Source organism: Lepisma saccharinum, chromosome 21 (genome assembly GCF_977018435.1).
Source record: "Lepisma saccharinum chromosome 21, izLepSacc3.1, whole genome shotgun sequence".
Lineage (NCBI taxonomy): Eukaryota > Metazoa > Arthropoda > Insecta > Zygentoma > Lepismatidae > Lepisma > Lepisma saccharinum.
This window is the reverse complement of record NC_139249.1, coordinates 32,497,015-32,522,198: the sequence shown is the minus strand read 5'-3', so window position 1 is coordinate 32,522,198 and position 25,184 is coordinate 32,497,015. Positions and strand designations below refer to the sequence as shown.

Below are 25,184 nucleotides of genomic sequence, written 5' to 3'. Positions count from 1 at the left end.
CAAGCGGAAAGATATGTTACGAGGTCATGCACTCTAAGCAAGGACGTATTTAGGGGGGGGGGGGATCCAGGGGGGTCCGTACCTTCCCGAAAGACTTACCAAGTACTTAAATTAAATAATCAAAATATAATTGTTTAGGATTTGTTATTAATCGATAGTTAATTATTTCCGCTGAACTTATTGGAAGGCAAGGAATTTGGCTCATGCGACTTTGAAGGACAGTTCCAAAGATTTATGTACAATATCCATAAACTATTAATCAGCAACTTCACTTTTCGTCAATTGTAATAGACAATTGAAAGTCATCACCGTGGGCTTATTGCTGCCTATTACAATTGGATCTAACTACTTTTTGTTATTCAATAAATATTCAATTCCTTATCTATTTTACATGAATTTTTTTGCCGGGGCTGTTGTTTTTATACAAATTTTGGCGATCTTAACTACACGTAAGGTAGATAACAAATATATATTATGTATCTATTCATTTATCTTATTATTACTTTTTCATGTAATAATAATATAATATTATTTCATTTACATAATTAATTAATATTATTTTAATTTATTTTTCTAATTATATTATTATTAATAATATTATTGTTGAGACACTTGAGCGGACCCTCCCTCCGAAATGTATTTCTGGATACGTGCTTGACTATAACCACTCATATTGACGCTTCCCCCAAAACACACCCTCTGTTCGGGAACTATGGGCGGATGAACAAAAACAAACTAACTCTCTAGCCTTCTTAAACCCGAAGGTTCATGGCTGCAGCAACACAGGCCTTCAATCTGTCCCTATCTTGAGCAAGATCTATGTACTCTTTTCCATCCCTACCGATTTCCTTTAGGTTCATCTCAACGTTATCCCTCCATCTCTGTCTTGGCCTTCCTACAGGTCTCTTACCATCAGGTTTCCCAACAAGAATCCTGTAAACTCCTCTTTCCTCTCCCATTCGTGCCGCATGGCCTGCCCACCTAAGTCTTCTTGATTTACTTATTCTAATAATATCTGGGCATGAATAGAAATTATGTACTTCTAAATTATGTGACCTTCTCCACTTACCTGTCTCCTCATCCCTTTTAGGTCCAAATATTTTCCTAAGGATCTTTTTTTCAAATACTCTCAATTCATGTTCCTCTTTCAATGTAAAGGGCTAAGTTTTGCATCCATATAATAATACAGGTAAAATTACTGTTTTGTATATTTTAACTTTTACTTTCTTAGATATTTAACGAGAAGACAAAAGTTTATGAAGAGAGAAGTAACATGCATTTTCTGAATTAAGCCTGCTTCTTATTTCCTGTTGAATATCATTTTCATTTGTTACTATTACTCCTAAGTAGCTACTTGAATTTGGAAATGAACAGTCAGACCCAAATACAAAACCCCAAACATGGAGGCAGAATTAGTCTCCGAAATGTACAACCTTAGTGACAATGAAGTTCGACCAGTCACAAATATAGGAGTGCGTTGTGAAAGAAGGAGAACACATGCATATGCTGAACATATTTTATTCGGCAGGGTACATGGAACAAAGGAAAACATAAATTTCCGCTGCAACGCAGCAATGTATGGTGTCCACACAAAATAAAACATTTTCGTCCATCTACACGTGACATTGAAGTTCGACCACTGTTAGAGGGGATCCTGTTTACCATGGTGTGACGCCGCCCCGTCGGCGAATAACTGTGGCAATGCGTCGGGGCATGCTGCGGACGAGTCGTTCAAGGTATTCCACATCGATGCGGTGCCATTTCTCCTGCAGGCAGGCGATAAGAGCAGCCACTGTCGTGGGTCCCCTCTGTTGCACACGTCGCTTAAGAACACGCCACACATTCTCAATGGGCGAGAGGTCGGGACTCGATGGTGGCCATGGCAGAGTTCGCACGTGATGGCGAATCAACCATTCTCTTGTCAGCCGCTCTGTATGAGGCCTGGCATTGTCGTGTTGAAAGATGAGACGCCGCCTGTGGAACAGGTGCCATCGCACTGTGGTAAGATGCCGCTCCAGTATGCGTGTATAGGCGTGTGCATTCACAATGCCCTCACAGACGTGTAGTGGGCCAACCCCAGATGCCGTCATGCATCCCCATGCCATCACTGACGCAGGTTTCTGTACCCGACGTGCATAACATTTTGCTTCATTCTGTTCCTCCTTCCGACAAATGACTGTTTTCCGTATTTTCCCGTACAAAACATTGAAAATGGATTCGTCCGTCCACAAAACCCTGTTCCACTGCCGAAATGTCCATCCCCGTACATTCGTGCCCACCGTAGTCGATTGCCTTTGTTCAACATGGAAAGGAAGGGTTTACGTTTCGCCTTGTACACTCGGTAAATGCATCGCTGTAGGTAACGGCGAATGGTTCTGGTTGACACTTCAACGTGAAAGCGTTCTCGAGTCCACAGTCGTAATTCGGCCACAGAAACATGATTGTTGGTCTGGATATAGCGCCTAAATATCCGTAGGTCACGCACGCTCAGCAGGCGTTTTCGACCGGGGGCCTTACCTGGCTCTGTAGTACCCGTATTTTGGTGGTGTTTGATGATGCAGTCGACGGTTGACTTGGGTAAGTTCAGTTGGCGCCCTATTTCCCGTTCACTGAGTCCATCCCGTTGCAACTCTACCACTCTTCTCCTCACGGTGTTGTCAATAGGTTTGCCCCTGGCCATGGTGATGATGCACTGCGGTTCCTCGGTGCACAGCACGCGCTTATATACGGCGGACTCCCTTATCGTGTCCGTGACGTCATGCTTCCGTCGAATGCGCCACTATCTGGAATTTCCGTATGGGTCTGGTGCCTGGTCGAAGTTCAATGTCAGGCGTATAGTTCCCCGTTTTCGTTCTTTACGTGACCTTGGGTGCAACATGCTGGGATCACGATTCTTGTCTGCTCACACGCCTCCTCTTACACACATGCGTCACTTCTGCGGGTCACCCATTCCACCGCCTATGCCTCTGTGCATTTAATCACGTATTCCTTTCTGGTCGAACTTCATTGTCACCAAGGTTGTAGATACGAATAGTAAGTAAGAAACAGTGGTTAAAACTTAAAACATTCAACACGTCATAATGGTTGTTTTGTGAGTCGTTAGTGCCTTTCTCTGAAGTTTTATTTTCTTGTATACAGTGGCGTCGGCATAATGTAATTTGAGAAAGAAATGTTTAATTGAAATATTACTGTGTAGGATTCAATATTGCTAAGATAGCAATAAAAAAAACAGGCTCAACAAATCCAGACTGCTTTAAAAACGTCTTTCTGAAAACATCTGAATTATTTACACATTTATTTAGCTGGTATCATCTGCATCTTGCTATCTTCTATTGAACTAACTAACTAACTAACTAACTCTCTAGCCTTCTTAAACCCGAAGGTTCATGGCTGCAGTAACACAGGCCTTCCATCTGTCCCTATCTTGAGCAAGATCTATATACTCTTTTCCATCCCTACCAATTTCCTTTAGGTCCATCTCAACGTTGTCCCTCCATCTTCGTCTTGGCCTTCCTACAGGTCTCTTACCATCTGGTTTCCCAACAAGAATCCTGTAAACTCCTCTTTCCTCTCCCATTCGTGCCACATGGCCTGCCCACCTAAGTCTTCTTGATTTAATTATTCTAATAATATCTGGACATGAATACAAATTATGTAGTTCTAAATTATGTAACCTTCTCCACTCACCTGTCTCCTCATCCCTTTTAGGTCCAAATATTTTCCTAAGGATCTTATTTTCAAATACTCTCAATTTATGTTCCTCTTTTAATGTAAGGGACCAAGTTTCACACCCATATAATACTACAGGCAAAATTACTGTTTTGTATATTTTAACTTTTAGTTTCTTAGATATTAAACGAGAAGACAAAAGTTTATGAAGAGAGAAGTAACATGCATTTCCTGAATTAAGCCTACTTTTTATTTCCTCTTTAATATAATTTTCATTTGTTAATATTACTCCTAAGTATTTGAATTTGGAAACTGGTTCAAACGAGTTGTTATCAATAATTAGATTTTGATTATTACCTAACACTTGGTTTCGGCCTGTAAGCATATATTTAGTTTTCTCTTTGTTAACTTCCAAACCTATCTCTTTAGCAGTTTTGAAAAATATTTTAGCATTATTCTTAATTGTATTTATATCATCTCCTAATAAGTCTACATCATCTGCATATGCTAACAACTGAGTCACACCATTTAATTTTAGTCCTTCGTTAGTTTCTTTTACCTTCCTAACAGCATATTCTAAGGCAAAATTAAAGAGCAATGGAGATAATGCATCTCCTTGTTTTAACCCATCATGAATTATAAATTTGTCAGACATATTATTACCCACACGAATTTTACTTTCTGTTTCACTGGTGCATATTTTTATCATACTAACAAGCTTCTTAGGTATTCCAAACTCTACTAATATATTATATAATTTATCTCTTTTGACCGAATCATATGCTTTTTTGAAATCAATGAATAGCTGATGGACATTTTGATTATATTCCCACTTTTTTTCAAGTGTCTGTCTGATGTGAAAAATTTGATCTGTAGTTGATCTGTTACGTTTAAATCCACATTGATAATCACCTATAATTTCATTAGCATATGGGGTTAGTCTTGTTAAAAGAATGTTAGACAATATTTTGTATGTTGTTGAGAGTAGAGAAATTCCACGGTAATTATTGCAGTTCATTTTATCACCTTTTTTAAACACAGGAACAATTATGGATTCTTTCCACTGTTGAGGGATTTCTTCTTTATTCCATATTAAACAAATTAATTTATGAATTTGACATATTAATGAATTTCCACCATATTTAATTAACTCAGCTGGTATTAAATCAATGCCAGGTGCTTTGTTATTCTTAAGCCTTTTAATAGCATCTTTAACTTCAGTCAAGTTAGGTTCTGGAACTAAAGGTTCTGTTGTGTGTACTTCATTTACTTCTGATTTATCTCCTACATGGACATTTAAAAGGTCATTAAAGTAGTTCTTCCATCTATTTAGAATATCGCTTGGGTCAGCTAGAAAATCACCGTCTTTATCTTTTATCAAGTTTACTTTAGGTTGCCACCCCTTTCTAAATTCATTTACACCTTTATATAAATCTCTGATATTTTTATTTTTGCTGTTTGTTTCAATTTCGTTAATTTTGCTTTTCAAGTAATCTCTTTTTTTACTTCTAAACGTGCGGTTAACTTCTCGCTTTATTGTATTATAATTGTTTAGATTTGTATCATCCGAGTTATTTAACCACCTAAGTCTAGCCTGATTTCTTATTTCTATTAGATTATGACATTCATTATCAAACCATGGCTTACTTTTTCTTGGTTTATGGTATCCTATAGTTTCTTTAGCTGCTGATTCTATTGCATTACGTATGTGCTCCCAATTCTTATTTACGTCTGTTTCATTTATATTTTCATCATCATTTAAATCCTGCAAAACCTCAAATCTATTTGACAGTTTAATTTGGTAATCTTTCTTAATTCTTTCATCAGCAAACTTTCCTGTGTCAAATTTTATAACTTTTAGATTTTGTTGCTTATGATTTATCACTGAGAGTCTTTCTCTTAATTTAGCAATTACTAAATAATGGTCACTGGCACAGTCAGCACCTCTATGTGTACGAACATCAATTATACTAGTATGCCTTCTCTTATCAATGAGAATATGATCTATCTGATTATGAGTTTTACCATCTGGAGAAGACCAGGTATATTTATGGATATCTTTATGTTTAAAAGTGGTACTTTTCACAATTAAATTCTTTGAGGTTGCAAAAGTAATCAATCTTATACCATTATCATTACTTAATTCATGAAGACTTTCTTTACCAATTGTGGGTTTAAATGTATCTTCTTTGCCAATCTGTGCATTACAGTCACCTAACAGAATTTTCATATCATACTGAGAAAATTTATCAAAGACCTGTTCTAACTCTGTATAAAAATCATCTTTAGTATTATCATCTTTATCTTCCGTTGGTGCATGTATGTTTATTAAAATAATTTTACACCACCTACCCTGTAAAACTGCATATGATATCCTATCATTAATAAATTCTACTGTTTTAAGAGCCGATATAATTCTATTATTTATGAAAAAGCCTGTTCCAAAATTATGATTTTCAGTACCACCATACAAAAAAGTATAATTTTTAGTTTTACAATTCCCTTCTCCTGGCCACCTAACTTCCTGGACAGCTACTACATCTAATTTATACTTCACTATCTCATTAACTGTACACTGAAATGCCCCAGGCCGGTAAAGGCTCAGAACATTCCAGGTGCCTAATTTAATATCCTTATTCCTAACGTAGATCTTATCCTTAGTCCAGGGACCTCCCAAAGTAGTCCCCACCCGGAGATCCGAACGGGGGACTATTTTATCTCCGGAATATTTTACCTTGGGAACATCCATGGCCTTATATTTCTGTTTCTTGACATGTCTTTTTACAGTGCAGAGTTGTCAGCTCTACGCCTAACACCCGATATGAATGGAGGAACTACTACACAAGACAAACACAAACATATCAGACAGCACAATTACTACACAAGACGAACACAAACACATTAGACAGCATAACTACTACACAAGACACACACAAACACATCACAACTACTACACAAGACACACACAAACACATCACAACTATAACACAATATAAACACACACACACCACAACTACTACACAATATAAAAAACAAACAAACAAACACACACACACATACACACACTCGTGGAAGTGATCGATTTGCAATACCGGGACGGCGCCACTCGTGGAAATGAGCGATTTGCAATGTCGAAACGGCGACAAGACGCCACTCGTGGAACTGAAATTTGGCGCTCACGTATAGAAATTCCTAAATTATAATGAAGAACATGTCTGAATGTGAATTAACCGCAAAAAGAATGCTAGAGTTAAAAATAATATCTCGATTTCTTCAGCACAAACAAGGCTATAAGCCTATGGTCGAAGAAACCAAATTTTAATGTTCTTTTAATTCAATTTGAACCACATCAGCTGCATTACAAGTGCATACATGAATGTATATACCAGGGATGACCAAATTCCGATATTGGATACATTTCTATCTAGATACTAAATGTTCTGATATCCAAATTACTCAGTTTTAAAGAGTGTGTCCAAAGAGTCACACAACCGAGACACTGAACGTACATAAATTTTGTACAAAAGTGATAGATACATGAAACGTACGCTGGATATTAACTTTATCTATGTGGATATTTTTCAAATATTAGACAAGAAAATCATGCTCTACATGAATTTTCAGTATGCGGAAAATGTTACTACGGTGTAAACAAGGAATCAAACCTGGTAATTTGTAATTGTTGTCTGCTGATATATACGTGTTATATGCAATGTAACAAACAATATTTTGTTGTAATAAACATATTACTTTAAAAGTTATAGGTTTTTTGAATCGTGCAGGACTTTTAAAATACACTGTTCTCAAAGGTGGGCTTGATACAGTTTTATTAACTACAAAGTTATTTTGGACATAAGTTCATGCAATGGCAGGTGGTGACTTGCATATAAAAAAAATTAAAAAAAGTATCTTCTATTGAAACGAACCTTTATCTGAGTACCTCATGGATAGATGATTTTTACAAAGAGAGCTTGCTAGTATTTGATATATGTACTGTATTTAGCTATTTGAAATGTTTCAAATAAAAAATTATTGAGAGTAAAATTTGTTTGTAATGGAAAATGAACTCACCCCTCCCCACCCTTGAGGTACTTTTGGGGCGGCTGAACGAGTCGTGTTCTCTCAAATCGACTATGTGTGCAAAATATTTTTGGTCAGTAATAACAAATATTTTAATTCAGTAAGTCTGACCAAGAGAGGGGTATATTTATTTCATTGTACCAGGTAATTTCGTGCTAATGGGTAACGTTTCTTGTTACAATTTCTTTTAGAAAGGTTCCCATATTTTCTCGTTTGCATTTCGAGATATAAATGCGAAAAATTCGTACTACTTCGTTCGATCGATTCTACCGTGAGAACAATATACTTTGGGTTTTCTGTCGTCACACTCTCAAATGTTCTGGATTAAGTATTAGATATTAGGTAATCCAATTATAGAAACCGCAATATGGGTATCATAAGAATGATAAACGTCTTGTTATTTGTCAATGCAAGAGTCATTTACAATTCAACTACTCTAAAATTGCACAGAACTTTCTGCAGAATCTGATATAACAGAATTCTCTGTTATTGAGGCTGACTGCTTCTTAAGTCGATAACTTGGTGAGTCAGATTCCCCCAATAATTCCAATTGAAAAAAAATGGGACAGTCTATAAAACTTTGCATAGCAGAGATAACTGGCAAGTCGATCTGGATCGATCAATCGTTTGGCTAATCGATTACTGTGTAGAGCTCAAAGAGTGTACTGGGAAATGTTTCCAGAGTTCCAAAGTACCTATAGCAAGGCAAAGTACGGGACATAATACCTATTTCTCTGGCAAGTAAGATCTGGGATCAGCATGCCAGAAATTTGACCAAATTTAAACCAGAAGATTGGCATTTAAATCCTGAGAATAGTACCAAATTTACTTCATCGTCCCCTTGCCATACATACATACTGTTTATTACTTGTGTGTCTATTTAAAATTCTGATTGCTAAAATTTGCTTCATTTAGACAGTTCATGTATTCTTTTATTTACAAGGTTTTAGCCTAATAGTATAACACAACACTTATATGTATGTGGGGCCAAGTGTTGTTTTGTAGAGTTAGAAAATGTATAGAAAGAAAATTAGAAACTTGAGTGTATTTTGCAAATAGTAACTAACTAAGAATAAGCAATAATTTTTTCTGTCAAGAGTTAATTTACTTGTATTCAAACTGTGGTGGTATGGGTGCATGCGCAAGCATTGTGCAATTCAAACTTTAATAACATCAAAGCCTGCTGCTGTATTCATTATGGCTGTAACAAAAAGAAAACATTTTCATTGTTTCTGCATTTGAATTACAGTTTCAAACTCATTCAACAATTACAGTACAATTCCTTTTCATTTTCGTAAGTCTCTGGCATTATTGTTGCGAGGAAAAAATAAAAGTTATAATGAATTCATTCTTCATAACAAATTCTAAAATTACTGCGGTTTGTGAAAGGTTGTGTTTTCCCTTGGAATTTTGTGTTTTCGCTTTGCACTGCTGCTATAAATAAAACGAGACGAGTAAACAGCATGTTAATGAACTTAAGACAGCTTTATACGTAATTCAGTTTTGCGTAATTCTCTTTCATACGTGAATTACTGTAGGTCGTCGCAAAATATAATTTTTAAAAAAAAGGTTTTAATTAAACCTTATTTGTACGTAATTCATTCATACATAATTCGGTGTTATCTTACTAATTTTCATAGTTGATTGGTACGTAAACAAGCAACAATAATGGCACATAAGTTACAGTTTTCAGTAAAATTTGTACGGGAAGTGGACGCCAATCCACATAAAAGTAAAACTGAAATAGCTGCAGATTTGGGCATCGCTTATACCACACTCTTTGCACAGTCATTAGTAAAGGAAATCTATTTTAGACGATTTTTTTTAATTGGGTAGTAAGAATATAGTGTCTACTGTAGTATCAATGTGTTCTCTAATAAAGTGGCAAATGTTATGCACTTAAGAGTCAAACTATCAGATTCGTTAATTTACCACTTTATGACATAAATAACTTGTATTACGTATATTTTATTCCTCAAAATAGATACAAACACAGTATTTTAATAATGATATGACATGGTATCTAAATCTGATTTCTAAGTAATTCTCACTAATACGAATTATTTTTTCTTCTTGACGTACGTATAACTGTAGAAACTGGAAACTATTGGCAATACGACCAATATTTCTTCACATGTGGTCCGATTAAGTGCGCTCAAAAAGGTTAATGAAAGAGTACAACTATATTATGTAACTTGTAACGCGATACCAGTGAAATTGCAGACGTAATGAACAGAGAAATCAAAGTAACGTGAATGTTCTCTAGAAAGCAGTTACATTTGATTTACCCCACAAACAATATACAAACATTGATATTTTGCTAAAGAAGGCATTTATTTATCTAGTTTGTTCTGTTTTTAGAGAGGCCTGCCATCTGTCGTTATCATAGCAAGTTACCATTTCTTTTCGTTGCCCACAATTCTGTAACTACTAAAAAGGAGAAAATTATCAATTTGTCGTTGGTCGGGTCAATTCAGAGTGCAGTGAATAGTTTGGCAAATTTTTCTAAGTGAGGTAGACTCTTAAAAAGGGGTAAAGTGTAGTCCCCTTCTCAAACTATCACCCTTATCGCCAATCCAGTGCTCGAAGTGAGGGGAGATACGGGGGATGGCATCCCCCAGCCCATTTTTTTTTCAGAATTCAGCTGTCTCAATGTTACGATGTTAAACAATAGGAGCAACACTCCAGATGGATAAAAGGCTCGACCAAACTTCTCCCAAGCTAAGATCTTCCACTTCAAGGACAGGGTCAATTTTTAAAAAATCAAAATACGTAACTAATCACAGTGCTTGTTCTCAGTGACAGAAGAATCAGCAAAAACAATTGTGAAAATCATTGCAGAATATAACAACACGTTTCGAATATTGTGTATTTTAGAATGTGCATAACGCTTTTGACATATTTTAATCGCCTCTTAATCATCAGTGTGCGAATTAACGGGGGGGATGCCGGAGATTCCCCCCCAAGAAAAGAATTTATCCCAGCAAAAGCAGATTACTTTTATTTAGTGCATAAAAATAAGAGTAGTATATATAAAATATCATTTCTAAACTATGAAAGAAACGAAATTGAAAAAATGGGTCCATTAATGTTCAGTCAAGAATGATTTCCCTGCCGAAAACTATGCAGCATTGTGAATTGAAAGACGTCAATCTGCAATTGATTACCTGACCGAGCCGAAACAACAGCAGGCTCATTTCCACTTATATTGTAATCAAGGGGTCCCGGGTTCGATACCCGCTGTAAGCACAAGTGGTTCGGATCCCACTTCAAACTGTAGGTCCAGTCCCGATTAGCCTTACTGAGCACAAAGTGGACTTAAAACACCAAATCAATCAATCCACGTATGTATTTATGGCATAGTGATGATATTTTACACATATTAAATTGTTCAGAAGAAAGTTGTAGGTAGGATAAATGGAATTTAAATTTGAACTTGTCAATAGATATATGGTCAAGTTTTCAGTGTTGCTAGTTCGATAGCTCTTTTTTGTATGAGTTTGTATTTTCTTAGAATGTAAAAATACTGTTTCCAAATTACGTGTAAATGTTATCAAAATATTTATTGACTCAGGTTAGAAGCACTCTTCTAAGGTACTTGGAACCGCAAAGCAAAAGTTTAGTTCTTGACTACCCAGAAAATCTCCCAAAATGAAATTAACAGTATGCCACTTAATGGGCATCCTCTCCAAACCAAAATCCTAATTCGCACAGTGATTATCATTATTCGTTAATGACAATGAAGTTATCGAACCAAGGGTCAATACATACTTAACTTTATCATCCAAATCAGATATATAGGTATTCGTAACAATAGATATTGACACATTGAGAATGAATCATGAGTCATTCCATGCCAATCAACACAGATATGTGCAATTTTTAACCTGACCATCTCCGATTTTCATGAAATTTGGGGAGTTGAAACTATGCATAGAACTTAGTAACTATGAAAATTTTAAGTCTCGTGCGTCTTATAATTGTTAAATTATTCAAGGTCAAAATTTGCAGAAATTGCCTTTTTTGAGCCCGCTTAGCTATACTAAATGTGCTGTAACTCCGCCACTATTTTGCCTAGAAAGCTCAAATATAGCTTATTGTACAGGGAATTGAATAAGCTTTCCAGTAATATATATCAAGCCTACCTTTGGATAAAAATATAATTTTGTCACGTGACCTTGACTTTTGACCTTGAATATCTCAAAACATGTCATCATCAAAAATCGTGAAAAAAATATATTTGGTTACTCATGCCATACTCTAAAACATATCAACAAATCATTCTGGGACTGTAATGGGATCAGAAGATACAAAATAATATGTGTAACTATGTGACTGATAAAAGCCCCATTACATGAACTATGAAGAGTCAAATGTCCCTTAACACTCCCTACAAAATGTAAAGGAGTTATCCTGGTCATGAAAGAAATAGATTAGGCACAGGGAGATCCCTAACCGTGTGTGTCAAGCGCAGGTCCGGCATATTGTTGACCGCCATATTGAATTCAACGCAAAAATTTCAAAGGAAAGGGGGTGATGTGATATATCAAATCATACTAGAATTTCACGAGAAATGAAGTGACGAAGGTTTATCCAACATATATTTAACCAGCAAAAATTTATTACTGCATGCTTGTAACCATTTTCTCCTTTTCGAGGTGTTAAAAACAAATCATTGGAATGCTCCTAACGTGTTAGGAACTCATCGAGATCATGCTGACATCTTGGGAGAGAAAGTAGTATACGCACCATTGCATATGATTTTAATCAGCTACATTCACCAAATAGTTGAATAGTGAAGAATATTGGGAAAAGTATCTCAAATAATTACGTGACACTTCCTTTGGAATGAAAAATTCTTCAGTGACGAGGCTAATTTTTATGTTCACGGTGAAGTTAATAAAAAGAATATGCAATACCTGTGATTTGCTCAGTCGAATGGTTGTTGCTGGTAAGCTAATTATGTGGTATAATGTATGGCGAACGGAAATGGTTGGTCCATATTCAACAACGGAACCTTAAATGGTGAGGGCTTCTTGGATTTGTTAAGTGAACAGGTTTTTTCACCCTTGCTTACGGGATATGGCACTTTTCGAGAGTTTTGAAACAGGACAGAGTGTGACCACACTCTGTGGACATTTGTGCGATTTCTTCATGGTAATTTTCTAGGTAGATTGATGGGCACACGGGGATCTATTAAAAGGCCTGCACATTCCCCAGATCTAACATCTTAGGAGGACTTTTACCTTAAGAAACATTTGAAGAGAATGGTGCATGCACTAAAAGTCCTTGATATTGACCATCTGAGAGAAGGCATAGTTGCTGCTTGCGATGTTGTTGCACATGCTACATTGCCAAATGTTCTATGCGAGTGTGAGAGACGTCAACGAGTGTGCTCACAGGAACATTGACAACATTTTAATGTGCATATATCGTAAGTGAAAGATATGTGTATAACTTTTTGCTGGCGTAAGATACTTTGGATAAACTTTCGTCACCTCATTTCTCGTGAAATTCTAGCCTCATTTGATATATCACATCACCCCCTTTCCTTTGAAATTTTTGCGTTGAATTCAATATGGAGGTCAACAATATGCCGGACCTGCGCTTGACACACACGGTTAGGGATCTCCCTGTGCCTAATCTATTTCTTTCATGACCAGGATAACTCCTTTACATTTTGTAGGGAGTGTTAAGGGACATTTCTCTTCATAGTTCATATAATGGGGCTTTTATCAGTCACATAGTTACACATATTATTTTGAAACTTCTGATCCCATTGCAGTCCCAGAATGATTTTTTGATATGTTTCAGAGTATGGAATGAGGGACCAAATATATTTTTTTTCACGATTTTTGGTGATGACATGTTTTGAGATATTCAAGGTCAAAAGTCAAGGTTACGTGACAAAATTATATTTTTATCCAAAGGTAGGCTTGTTATATATCACTAGAAAGCTTATTCAATTCTCTGTACAATAAGCTATATTTGAGCTTTCTAGGCAAAATAGGGGCGGAGTTACAGCAGATTTAGTATAGCTAAGCGGGCTCAAAAAGGGCAATTTATGCTAACTTTGACCTTGAATAATTTAACAATTACAAGACGCACGAAACTAAAAAATTTTATACTTACTAGGTTCTATGTATAGTTTCAACTTTCCAAATTTCTTGAAAATCGGAGATGGTTAGGTCAAAGGCTGTGTTGATTTCGCATGGAATGACTCTCATGTAACATTAGTGTTATTGAAATTGAAACAAAAGTTTTTTGAATAGTTATAACTAGATGTCACTCGCTTCTAATGTATATGCAATATCTACAACCCAACATATTTGTTAGTTAGAAGGTAGTATTATTTGACAATATTAAGCGTAGAAATTAAATTGATATAAACGTTCCTTGTTATAGTTGTTATATTGTGTACCTTATTGAAAATGCTGTGCTCAATGAAGTACACCATATGAAATTATTTTATAACTAAAGGAATAAGTTTATAAACATAAAAAAAGAGAGACTGTAAGTTTCATGTGAAAATCTCGTAGTCCTTGTCTTTTTTAATATCATATAGCATTTTTTTTGCTCTTCGTAAAGCAGTAATCGAGAGGACCAATCGTTTCATACTTCTTATAACAAAATACTTTAAACAATTATGAAACCAGCACTTTATACACAACACTGTTTCCATAGTATATCCAGCAAACAATAGACAATTGATCTCTGCTCACAAAATACTGAATGATCAATATGCAGATAATGAATGCATCAATTGGAAGGGTTAAATTTACAGTGGTGTAAGTCACTTTGTAAAAGAAAAGACTTAGACACAGAAACCAGATCGCGATAAGTCAATTTGTGAACAGAAAACGTGGAGTACGTCAGAGATTCATTCAACTGGCTACAAATGACAGTTGAAGTTCTAGTGATAAAGGAAACAGCTGTTGTGTTGATCAGCAAAGTGCTGTGAGTCAGACTCTGCTTTTTTTTTACAAAAGTGACTTACACCACTGTAACTTTAACGCTTCTAATTGATTCAACCGTTAGTGAAATTGTTTTTTTCTTCCGTCGTGGTAGGAAATATCTAGACTAGCGTACCTTTACTGACACCAAACGAAAGAGAAAACAATGTTCATTCTAATGTTATAGCATTTTAAAATGGTAAACTAAACTGGACAAACAAATAGCTGTTACTATTGCCTAATTTAACTGAAGCATTGTAATATTCCGGGAGTATAAATAGGATTTGTGTGCAATGTGGATTCTTGTATGTTTACTCATGCCTTGTTTCAAGTCAATATTGCGTCAAACAATTCACTAACTTTTTTCCTCTTTTAGTATGCGTCCTAATTGTGACTAGTTCGCGGCAAACGTTGTTTAAATTTCAGATATTTAATACAAATACAACGAAACACGAAATACAAAAGAATGAATTAGATGAATCAGTAAGATTGTAATATTTTCTGTATTATTCTAATTTCGTCACTTAAAGACGATGCATTTTCCTGAAGTGAATGGAATGATATTAAATATCCTTATGGATGCATGTTGTTGCATATTGAATGCGTAATGCAGTATAGCTTTTTCAGACTAAAGTTTTGTGTATTAGAACTTTACTTAGGAAATTTTTGGATGAAAAATATAACAGAGCATCTCATCTAATTTCATTTTAAATTATTTGCCGAAAGTTAGAAAATATAAGGTAAAGGGTAAAGTTTTCCGTGCATACAGCACCGTGCTATGAAGGCAGATTTATGGGATGTGGGGGTAGAGCCGCACACATTTTCGATCTCTGAGGGAATTGCTATTATACATTCAGTTGTTTTTTGTTGCACTTGTAGAGGGCGTAACACAACATGTGGGAAGTACGTTAGTTATTGATTGACGACTCGAAAGGAATGCCCATAAACATATGGGCCAAAAGCACGTATCACACTGCTGCTGCAACAGGAATAGAAACAAATTGAACCATGTAGGTCAAAAGCATTGCAAAGAAATGTGGGAATTTTAGAGGACTAAAATTGAGTCTCCAAAACAAGTGTTGCAGTGGCGCCCAATTCGTAAACATTTGGGAATGTGCATTATTGAAATAAACCATATTGTATGCATGTAATATGAGGAAATACCTCTTGAGGAATTTAGTGGAAATAAAGTGCATTTCCACCTTCAATGGACGGTTGTCCGGTAGCCGATAAGAACTAACAAAACAATGTCATTACTACAAATGCATCAGGGTGCAAGTGTAACCAAAGCAAAATTTACACCGACTTATATGGGGGGTGGTATGTGGACATTATTATTATTAGGGATAAGTATACATTAACACAATAAACCACAGAAATAATAATTTCCCCCTTGTCAGTGTTTACTGTTCCATTGTTGGTTTTCTTTTCATATATCCATAAAATTGTTGCTTTCTGTAACATTTGTAGCTATTTAGTCATTTTCTTTTTCTACAAATTTAACTCATTTTAATAGAATCAATATTTGGATTCAGTAAACTTTGTTATGTTTTATAACTGAATTAGCGAGAATAGTTCATCTCTTCCTCCTTTATGTACCAGGATTTGATGTAAGAATGACGAAAGGAGGGGCATTGTTGCAATTGTGCAGATATTCTCGTATTGTACCCTTCCATTCCTTAAATACATGAGTATATTTCTCAGTGTATACACAAGACCAAAAATGTAATTTCTTTATCTACATATAGAGTGAGGCGTTACCCCCACACCCCCTATACGCCTTCATGGCGTAGTGCTAAGCACAGGGGAACACTTTACCTTTTTTTTTTACATATAGAGTAAATGGATTACACCAAAATCACAGAGTGTATATATATATTTTTTACATTCTACTCGACACTTTTTATAGTTATAGTAACAAATATTTGAAATATTGTTTGGTATTTAGTGATAATAAAGTGGGTAGTTTAATTTAACACTATCTGAATATAATGGCAAAGCTTCTACTGATGCCCGCCGTCGCCTTGTAATCAATGGGTACCGGGTTCGATACCCGTTGGAGGCACATAGTGGTTCGGATCCCACTTTAAACTGTAGGTCCAGCCCTGATTAGCCTTGCTGTGCATAAAGTGGACTTGAAACACCAACTCGATCAATCAATCAATCTACTGATGGCATTTAAAAATACAAAACGATGCTTGCTTCATGAACAAGTTTGCATATGAAAATCTAGTGGAAATATTTGTGTTAACAAATGTGACTATTATTTATGGGGAGAGAAAAGCATCCTTAGAAGAGATGAAAATTTTTCTCTGTTGTTAGGAATTCTTGTGTCTTTTATGGGGGAAATATGCATCTTCTGCCAATTTGAACAATACTCTTAGCGTCTTGCAGGGAAAGTCTCTCACATCTGAATTTCAACACCATGTGCTTATACCGACTTGTATCAATGCTTTCAAGTACTCGTTCAACATCGTATCTTTATTCCACATGTTAAATTAAGCCCCATACTATATGCATCCGCGGTACAGACAAAACAAAATATATAGGTCAGTAGAATGTCAAGAAACCACACGGCACTATGTGATTTTGATATAATCCGTTTACCCTAATGAATATGGAGGTTAAGAAATATGTAAGTATATTTGCCCGTATGTGTGTGTATTGCTAAGTGCTAGGTATGTCATTGAATAGTGTCGATATTAAACTGTTAATGTAATGTTGGACACAAGGCAATGACTGTTAGTTGTTCACTGGTTATTTGGATATTGGAATCAGGTTATATAAACAGAGCATTGTTAATGAATAATGATGAACTTTGCTGTGTGCGTTATATAATGATAACGGACGGATAAATGATACGGTCGATATGTGAACACTCGGAGCGGTGTTGTTAATGTTTCTAAAATTCGGAGTATTGATCTGACACGCCGCTGACGGATCTTATACTAAATCAAAGCGATACGAGAATGAATTATTGGACATCGTAAAGGTCACGGAGCGTGGTAAACACAGCGAACACGCCCAAACATATTACCCAAAATACGCTCGGACTGCCTCTCACAAAACCGGTTGACGGACAACATATATCCAGTCTGGTTATCCCCAGATAACTTACCTTTTTTCAATTCCTCCCACGTTGTTACGGCTAGTCTGTACACAGGGGGTCGAGTTGCACTGAGATCTGAGAATGGAGAGCACTCTCTGAAGACGGGCGTATCCGCTAAGCATACCCGGTTATCTGGCCGAACTGCAAGCCCGGTCTGCTCAAAGCGGTACCCTTTTGCCTGGCTCCAGCTTCCCGGGTTGCCAAGGGAAACCGAGAGCCACGCCTACTCGCCGTGACGTCATGGACCCACCGTGAAAGTGCTGTTGCATATTACACCCTTGGTTCCGAATTCTCTCTCTCTCTCTCTCTCTCTCTGAGCTAGGGTGGCAATATGCTGAGAAAACACTCTACCCTTGGTTAGGTTTTCATGTTGCTCTGAGAAACACTTGGCATCTATACTATTGCTACCTTTAGGAACTGTTTCCACTTTCATCAAGTCCAGTGCTTACCTGAAACTAGCTGATACCATAAATTTATCCTGCCTCCAAATACACATAGGCTATATCCGTGTTTCTACCGAGTTCTGACAAAGCAATGTTTTTTTAGTAAAAAGGCCAGTTGTCGATTGGAAAGTAAATGTTTCTCGCATTAATTGGAATCTTGTATACAATAATATTATAACACCATTAAGCCTTGTTTCCATGATATGAAAAACTCAATATGCTGATCAATGCAGAAAAGTAACGTTTCAACCTTCTAGCAAGGTCTTCTTCAGACTCTGTACCAAGTACAAATGTAACAAGGTACAAGAACAGAACGATATATATACACAAAAGTACTCCCCTCCAGACTTAGAAAGTTGTTCTGGAACATTCTAGCAGGTGGCTTTCCCTTGTCAACTTTACTTTCACCTGAAAGAGAATGTCGCTGGACTCTTTATCTCACGCTCTATTTCCTTCATTCTTCTTCCTTCTTCTCTCCTCTTTCTCTCTTGTCCTTTCTACTCTTTCTAACACCTTCCTCCATTCTTTGTTTATCATCAGTCCCCCATTCCAGTTCATTGTCTCTTCTTCACCTTTCTTCTCTATTTCCTTGGCCTCCTTCCATTTTCTCACTATTCTCTTCTCCCTTCCTATCTGCTTAGCCTGATCCCACTCTATGTCATGTCCTGAATTTTTCTGAAATTAAAATGAAATTTTGCCAGGATAAATGGAATATTCGCATTCTTAAGTAAAATTCCATAATACTAAAGAAACATTTCGCATGCTGAAGGAAATTTATTTACGCCTTAAACGGATTTTTTGAATATTCTGTGCATGAGGGAACTTAAACATGCGAAAAAGGGATATTTACATTTTAATGACAAGTTTACTCGTGCTGAACGGAGGATTTCCGTTCAAAAGTGCACTGTGCACATGATAATATGAATTTTAACATTTGAAACCTAATTTACACATGGTAAAGTTCTTCCTTATGCATTACGTAGAACATTTTCTAAGGCTAGTGGGAAATTCAACCACTCTCAAACGAAAATGGGATTTTCTGTCAACACTATGTGGAAACACTGTTCTAACCTAGTCTCCAGGATAGGAACACACTACCCCACAAAGGTCTTGCTTGCGCTTTCGGAAAGACGGACACAGATCGTACTCCCGTGTCCCACTTTCCCCCACCCCTTCTCTGTTCCTCCGTCGACTACGAAAGAGCAAGGAACAATGAATCAGAGGGACTGGAATCGGGATAAGACAAAGCTGGAAAGTGGATTTGGAACTAGAGACCAAGAGAGGATTGGAATCAATACATTACGTTTGTGCTTCGCCGAAATTCGCAACTCGCCCAGGCGGGACGTGGTGGAGAAACGAGATATCAACAAGATCGAGCTGCGTTTGCGGCTCCGGATACGAGTTTCGAATTTGCATAATTTTGTGTTGGAAATTAATGATAGGGATATGTTGGGAAAGCTTGGCGTAAATTGCCAATTAAGGAACACAAATGAAGCAGTACAAAGGTTAGGCAAAATTTTGAAAACGATGAATGAGCGATAAAAACTATCAGATCGCGTTTTGGCTTTGGAGAAACATCCAAAACACGACATTGTTATTTTGCGAAATTCTGGCTCTTACTGAAACTGACCACAACGTGTTCCGGCAGCAAATTCTGAAACATGCCGGGTAGGTCACCTTTATCGCCAGCACGCGACGTGAGACAAGTTTGAACCTGTCGAATGGTTATCTTAGATCATGTAAGGTTAGCTTATATGGCTTAGTGGTAAGCTTAATCTACTAACCGTACCTAACCTAACCTAAACTACCCCTACTTAACTTAACGAAAATTCACGTTCACAGTTTGATAACTGAAGTAACTTTACACGTCATTTTAAAATAAAGTCTTGAAGTTTCCTCCTGGTAGCAATAATGAAGAGATCATCTCGGGACCAGATATCCCTGAAGATGAGAGTGACGTTAGCTCTCCAAAGCTCTAAAGTTTCACCTTCAATTCTTGTGGTGTAAAGGGGTGAACCTTTACGAAGACACCCAAATTTCAACCTAACTTCCACGTATTACACCCTAGACTACATTTTTGCGGACTGACGAGGCTGTGTTAAAAGGACGCCAGCACGATTTTTTCTCAGGGTGAAGAGTTGGATTTCATATCTTACACCTTCAGTCATAGAAACTTTTATTATTATTATATACATGGCAGGATGTGGATCCTGACTTCAGAAAATGATTTCCCGACTGTTCGTAATCCGGAAGAGCTGAGAAATTCCGAAGGATCTTATTTAAAAGGGGTCAATTCTTGATATCTTGTGCACAATAAGTGTTGGAAATTTCTTGAAATTAACAGTTTTTATTTCAGAAGTGCAGCAACAAATACTTGAAGGGTAAATAGTGTGTACAGTTCGAGATTTTGAAAATTTCCCTAACTTGTCTGGAAATAGAGAATTTTTCAGTGCATTATTATATGTTCTTCCCAATCTCGTCCTGACCATTTTTTTCTTCCGGCACACCCCAAGTTGCAGTAGTCAACACGATTCTAATCTCCTGTGAAAACGTTCCCTCGGTATGTATGTATGTATGAATGTTGGTGTATATATTGCACCTCTGTGTTGAACATGGCAGCTGATTGCTGTAACTGACAGCCTGTACATCGTAGATAATAATATTACTTGTAATAAAATATAGCTAAAACTTCACCATTCGAATTACATGGCCTTTTCCAGATATCTCAGTGGGGAAAGAGCCCCTGCCCCCTACGAGCGCCCTTGCTCTGGCGACTTGCTTCTTGGCAGGTGTAATCATCTGTGGGGCCTATGTTGTGTGTTGTCTATTTGTGTTTGCGATTGTCTTTTCAGGAATTTCATCGAATAAACAATTCATCCACATCTTCCCTATTAGCCACAACTGGCTCTACAGCCAGTATAAACCTCTGAGGGGCTTGTAGTATTATGTCCTATCCATCTTTTATCTTAGAAATTATCCACAAGTGGCTGAAGCAAAGAAAACGAAATAAATCAAACCACTCAAATATCACCATTTCGGCTTTAAATGTCGTAGAAAAGTCCAAACCCATTGGACAATCAAAACAGGACATCTTTTATACTTTATTAATATTTGAAAATCGGTCGGTCGTTTAACTAGGACACAACCAGCTACCTGATTACACGGCCTTGCCCGCGTATTTATTTATCCCAATCTTCTATTAGACTGGAAAATAATGAATTCTAACTATAGTGTAAAATGTAACTAATGTTATTAACAGGTATTTAAAAGTATATGTACAGTATACAAATTATAAAGTAAAATATTATACTAATTCACTATAATATTAATTTCTCAAAACTTGATTATAAAGAACATTTTTAGTTTCACCTCCAGGAGCAAGAATAAATAAATTGAACGGTTTTGGGAGTGTCACTATTCATCTTACCGACCCCGAAAAACTATGGATTCCACATTAATGTTGGTCGTTTTCGATTATTTTTACATGTCACCCTCCTTCCCACCCCCACCCCCTGGGTGTGCCAGGGGTGTCTTACCCCCACAGTTTTTCTTTCGAGATTGCAAGTGATATGTGTACCAAGTTTGGTTGAAATTGCTCCAGGCGTTCGAAAGTTATGCCGGAACAAACATACATACATATATATACATACATACATTTTTATACATATAGATTTATATTTAAAAATCGGTCGTTTAAGGTAAACTAGAACACGTGCAAAGGTTCACTAATGAAAAGTACTTGACACGTCTTTTTGCTTGAAATGTAATGTATTTGCTACTAGTATTATTTTTCAATAAATTCCTTCTCCTCTATCACCATACGTACCAAATTTTATTATCTAAATTCCCAATCCAATACGATGTTTAATCAAATTATCCAGTGCTAAGGTGATGCTTCTCGTAAGTTCTTCCATCAAACAGAAATGCGATGTTTAACTGATGAGCAATTCGCACACTACCGCAACAATGCAAATGAGAATACTATCCAGAGCGCTGAAGGCCACGCCTGTTCCGATGACATTTCTGGAATCACCCTTGATTGGATTAAATGGGATGGCAACCTCATCATTCTCATTGTAGTTTCGACTCCTTGCGTCACACCCTCGCAAAATGTATCTGTAGTGCTTGTTTGTGCCAAAAGGGAAGATATTTGTCCTCGAGAAGGCGAAGTGTGAGCAGACAACACCACGAACCAACAAACGTGACGGAATTATGAAAGAAACACGGAGATCTGTGTGGGTGGCGAAACTTATGTCAACATCTCGCTTCCCGGTGAGGTCTGTGTGTAGAGTGGAACTAATACACTCTGAGTTTCTAGCAAACGCTGTTTCATCTTCAAATGGACCTTGCTTCTTTTCTCCTATTTGCCCTCCTCCAATATTCAATGGTATGGGGTAGAGTCTTGCATAAGTTTCACATTTATTTCCATTCGATCGAAAGTAGCTCGTATGCAGAAAAGAGGCTCCTTTTCATTCTGGAGTCGGAAAGATGCAAGCAGCCATTTAAGTTGATTTTTAAGCTAGATGATAACCAGTTTAAAGTAACACAAACAAAATGCGTTTGGGCTCTAAGACTGTCATTCTTTATAACATTCACAACTATACTGTAAGGATAAAAATCTTTGATAAGAAGAAAGACATTTCATTCTCACTATTTCGGTTTTAATTTCTTTATTATTATGGGATATAGTGTAATACATGAAACTCGTAAGTTAATTTCAGCCAGTGCTTGTTGCTAATTTAAAACCTGTCAGCAACAACACTCCGATATATATATAATGTGGAAAATGAGAATATCTCCTCTTCAGCTTAACGTTTTCACTTATCGGAACATTGTTTTCCCATTTATGGACTCGACATATAGTCTTACACTTTTCTTCTTTCCGTTCATATGCTTTGTTCAGTTTTGTAAGTAGCATGTCCCTACTTCCATAAGTGATTGTGTAAATTCCAACTTCAATTCGATATAAACCATTCGATCTTCATTTTTTCGACTCTTCGTACTCTGTAACGGAAACTGTACCCAACGTCCTAAATTATCAACACCAACTGTCGCTATGTATCAATTTATTCCTTTAATATATGCTTTGAATTTTACGAACACTATTATCCACACCTAGGGGTCCCAGCGGTTTCTTGGAGTTGAACGGCATTGTCACTATTCATCTTAGAGACCACGAAAACTATGGATTCCACACTAATGTCGGTCATTTTCGATTATTTTTACATGTCACCCCTTCCCACCCCCACCGCTAGGGGTGCCAGTGGTGTGCTACCCCCACAGCATTTCTTTCCAGATTGCAAGTGATATGTGTACCAAGTTTGGTTGAAATCGCTCCAGGCGTTCGAGATTTATGCCGGAACATACATACATATACACACATGCATCGATTTATATATATACAGGGTGTACCAGAAATCTTTTCCTGATTACAAACTTTATTCATATCCACTATATGCAATGTAGAGATGTGAAAGTGGTGCCAAAATGTTGGAAAACTAACCAAGTTTATTTGTTGCAGGTTTCAGTAATGTGGCGTAGTGTAGCAGAGTCAGTGCCAAGGAATCCGGAATTAATGCTCTTGACATCGGGTGGCATCTTTCCATACAATGTTTCATGGACTTGACAGGATTTGGGAATGAAGATAAATTCCATTTTTTAAATACCAACTTATTGATGGCAGATATTCTAGACGAAAGAATTCTGTACATTTGAAAGTTCCTCTGCACTGTTATTGGTGACAGGGTCTCATGATACCAGAGGACATGCTGAGCTTTTTCCTGACTTGTGAACATTTCCGGTTTTCTGGGAACTGACACTGCTACACTACAGCCACGTTACTCAAACCTGCAACAAATAAACTTGGTTAGTTTTCCAACATTTTGGCACCACTTTCACATCTCTACCTTGCTTATAGCGGATATGAATAAAGTTGTAATCAGGGAAAGACTTCTGGTACACCCGGTACGTATATATAGATAGATTAAAGAATTTGGAAGTAGTGGCCTTCCCGATGGTACAGTGGTAACGACATTGCCTTGTAATCGAGGGGTCACGAGTCCAATATACGCTGGAGGCACATAGTGGTTCGAATTCCACTTTAAACTGTAGGTCCAGTCCCTATATCTGCCTAAAGTGGACTTAAAAACTCAAACTCAATATCCTCGAAAACTCAAGAATTGGAATTTGCAAACGGTATGACACTGGCTATGAGTATTTTGCCGTATTTTGCCAAATTTCTTAAAATTGAACACCTAGACACTATGCAACCAAACCAGTCGCAATGTTATTCGGGTTGTATAAGGCGTAGGATGAATGTCAATGGAAATTTGAAAATTTGAATGAGGAGTTCTGTAACATGTCGTGTGCTAAATCTGCCTGCCACCTCGGCAAAGTTGCCCATTTCTGGTTCGCGTCCTGGCATGGGCATCGGTTCTTCTTTGGAGGTGCCATCTATTTCAACTAAACATCATTCATCCTCATCATTATGATTAGGGAATAGTTGAAGAATATCAACGTAAAAAATGAAATATACAAATTCAAGGAGCGGGATCGGATCCCTGGCAAATGCTGGGATGGAACCTTTAAAGTATGGCACGGCGGCTTGTATCCGCCAACCACGAGATAAGAAATAATGCTGAAGAAAGCGATCCCCTTTTCATGCAACCACCTCCTGTTTCTTCTGGCATGATTGCAATACCACGCGACTAGTGAATCAATTAACGAGACGTTTCCCACTGCACGAACGCGACCGACGAAGCCCCGTTTCCTCTTTTCCGCCTACCTTATAACGTTACAGCACCGCTGATTCCTCTACAGTTTACACATACATAACAGATCGCTCTTTCACAACTACGGCGGGTTGACCAGAGACTACTAAGGGCTCTTGCGTTGCCAAATGGCTAGCGCTCTTGCCTTCGGTGCTAGCGG

The 25,184-nt window shown here is 37.1% G+C and overlaps 1 protein-coding gene across 1 annotated transcript in view; it reads right to left on the bottom strand.

The window, feature by feature from the left end:
• The window catches only part of LOC146004129 (uncharacterized), a 619,261-nt gene that overhangs the window by 492,042 nt on the left and 102,035 nt on the right, over positions 1-25,184 (bottom strand). Inside the window, exon 2 of the mRNA XM_083142796.1 lies at positions 17,821-17,952. Within this exon, the coding sequence (XP_082998922.1) occupies positions 17,821-17,952 (132 nt within the window). The remainder of the gene's footprint in view (positions 1-17,820; positions 17,953-25,184) is intronic.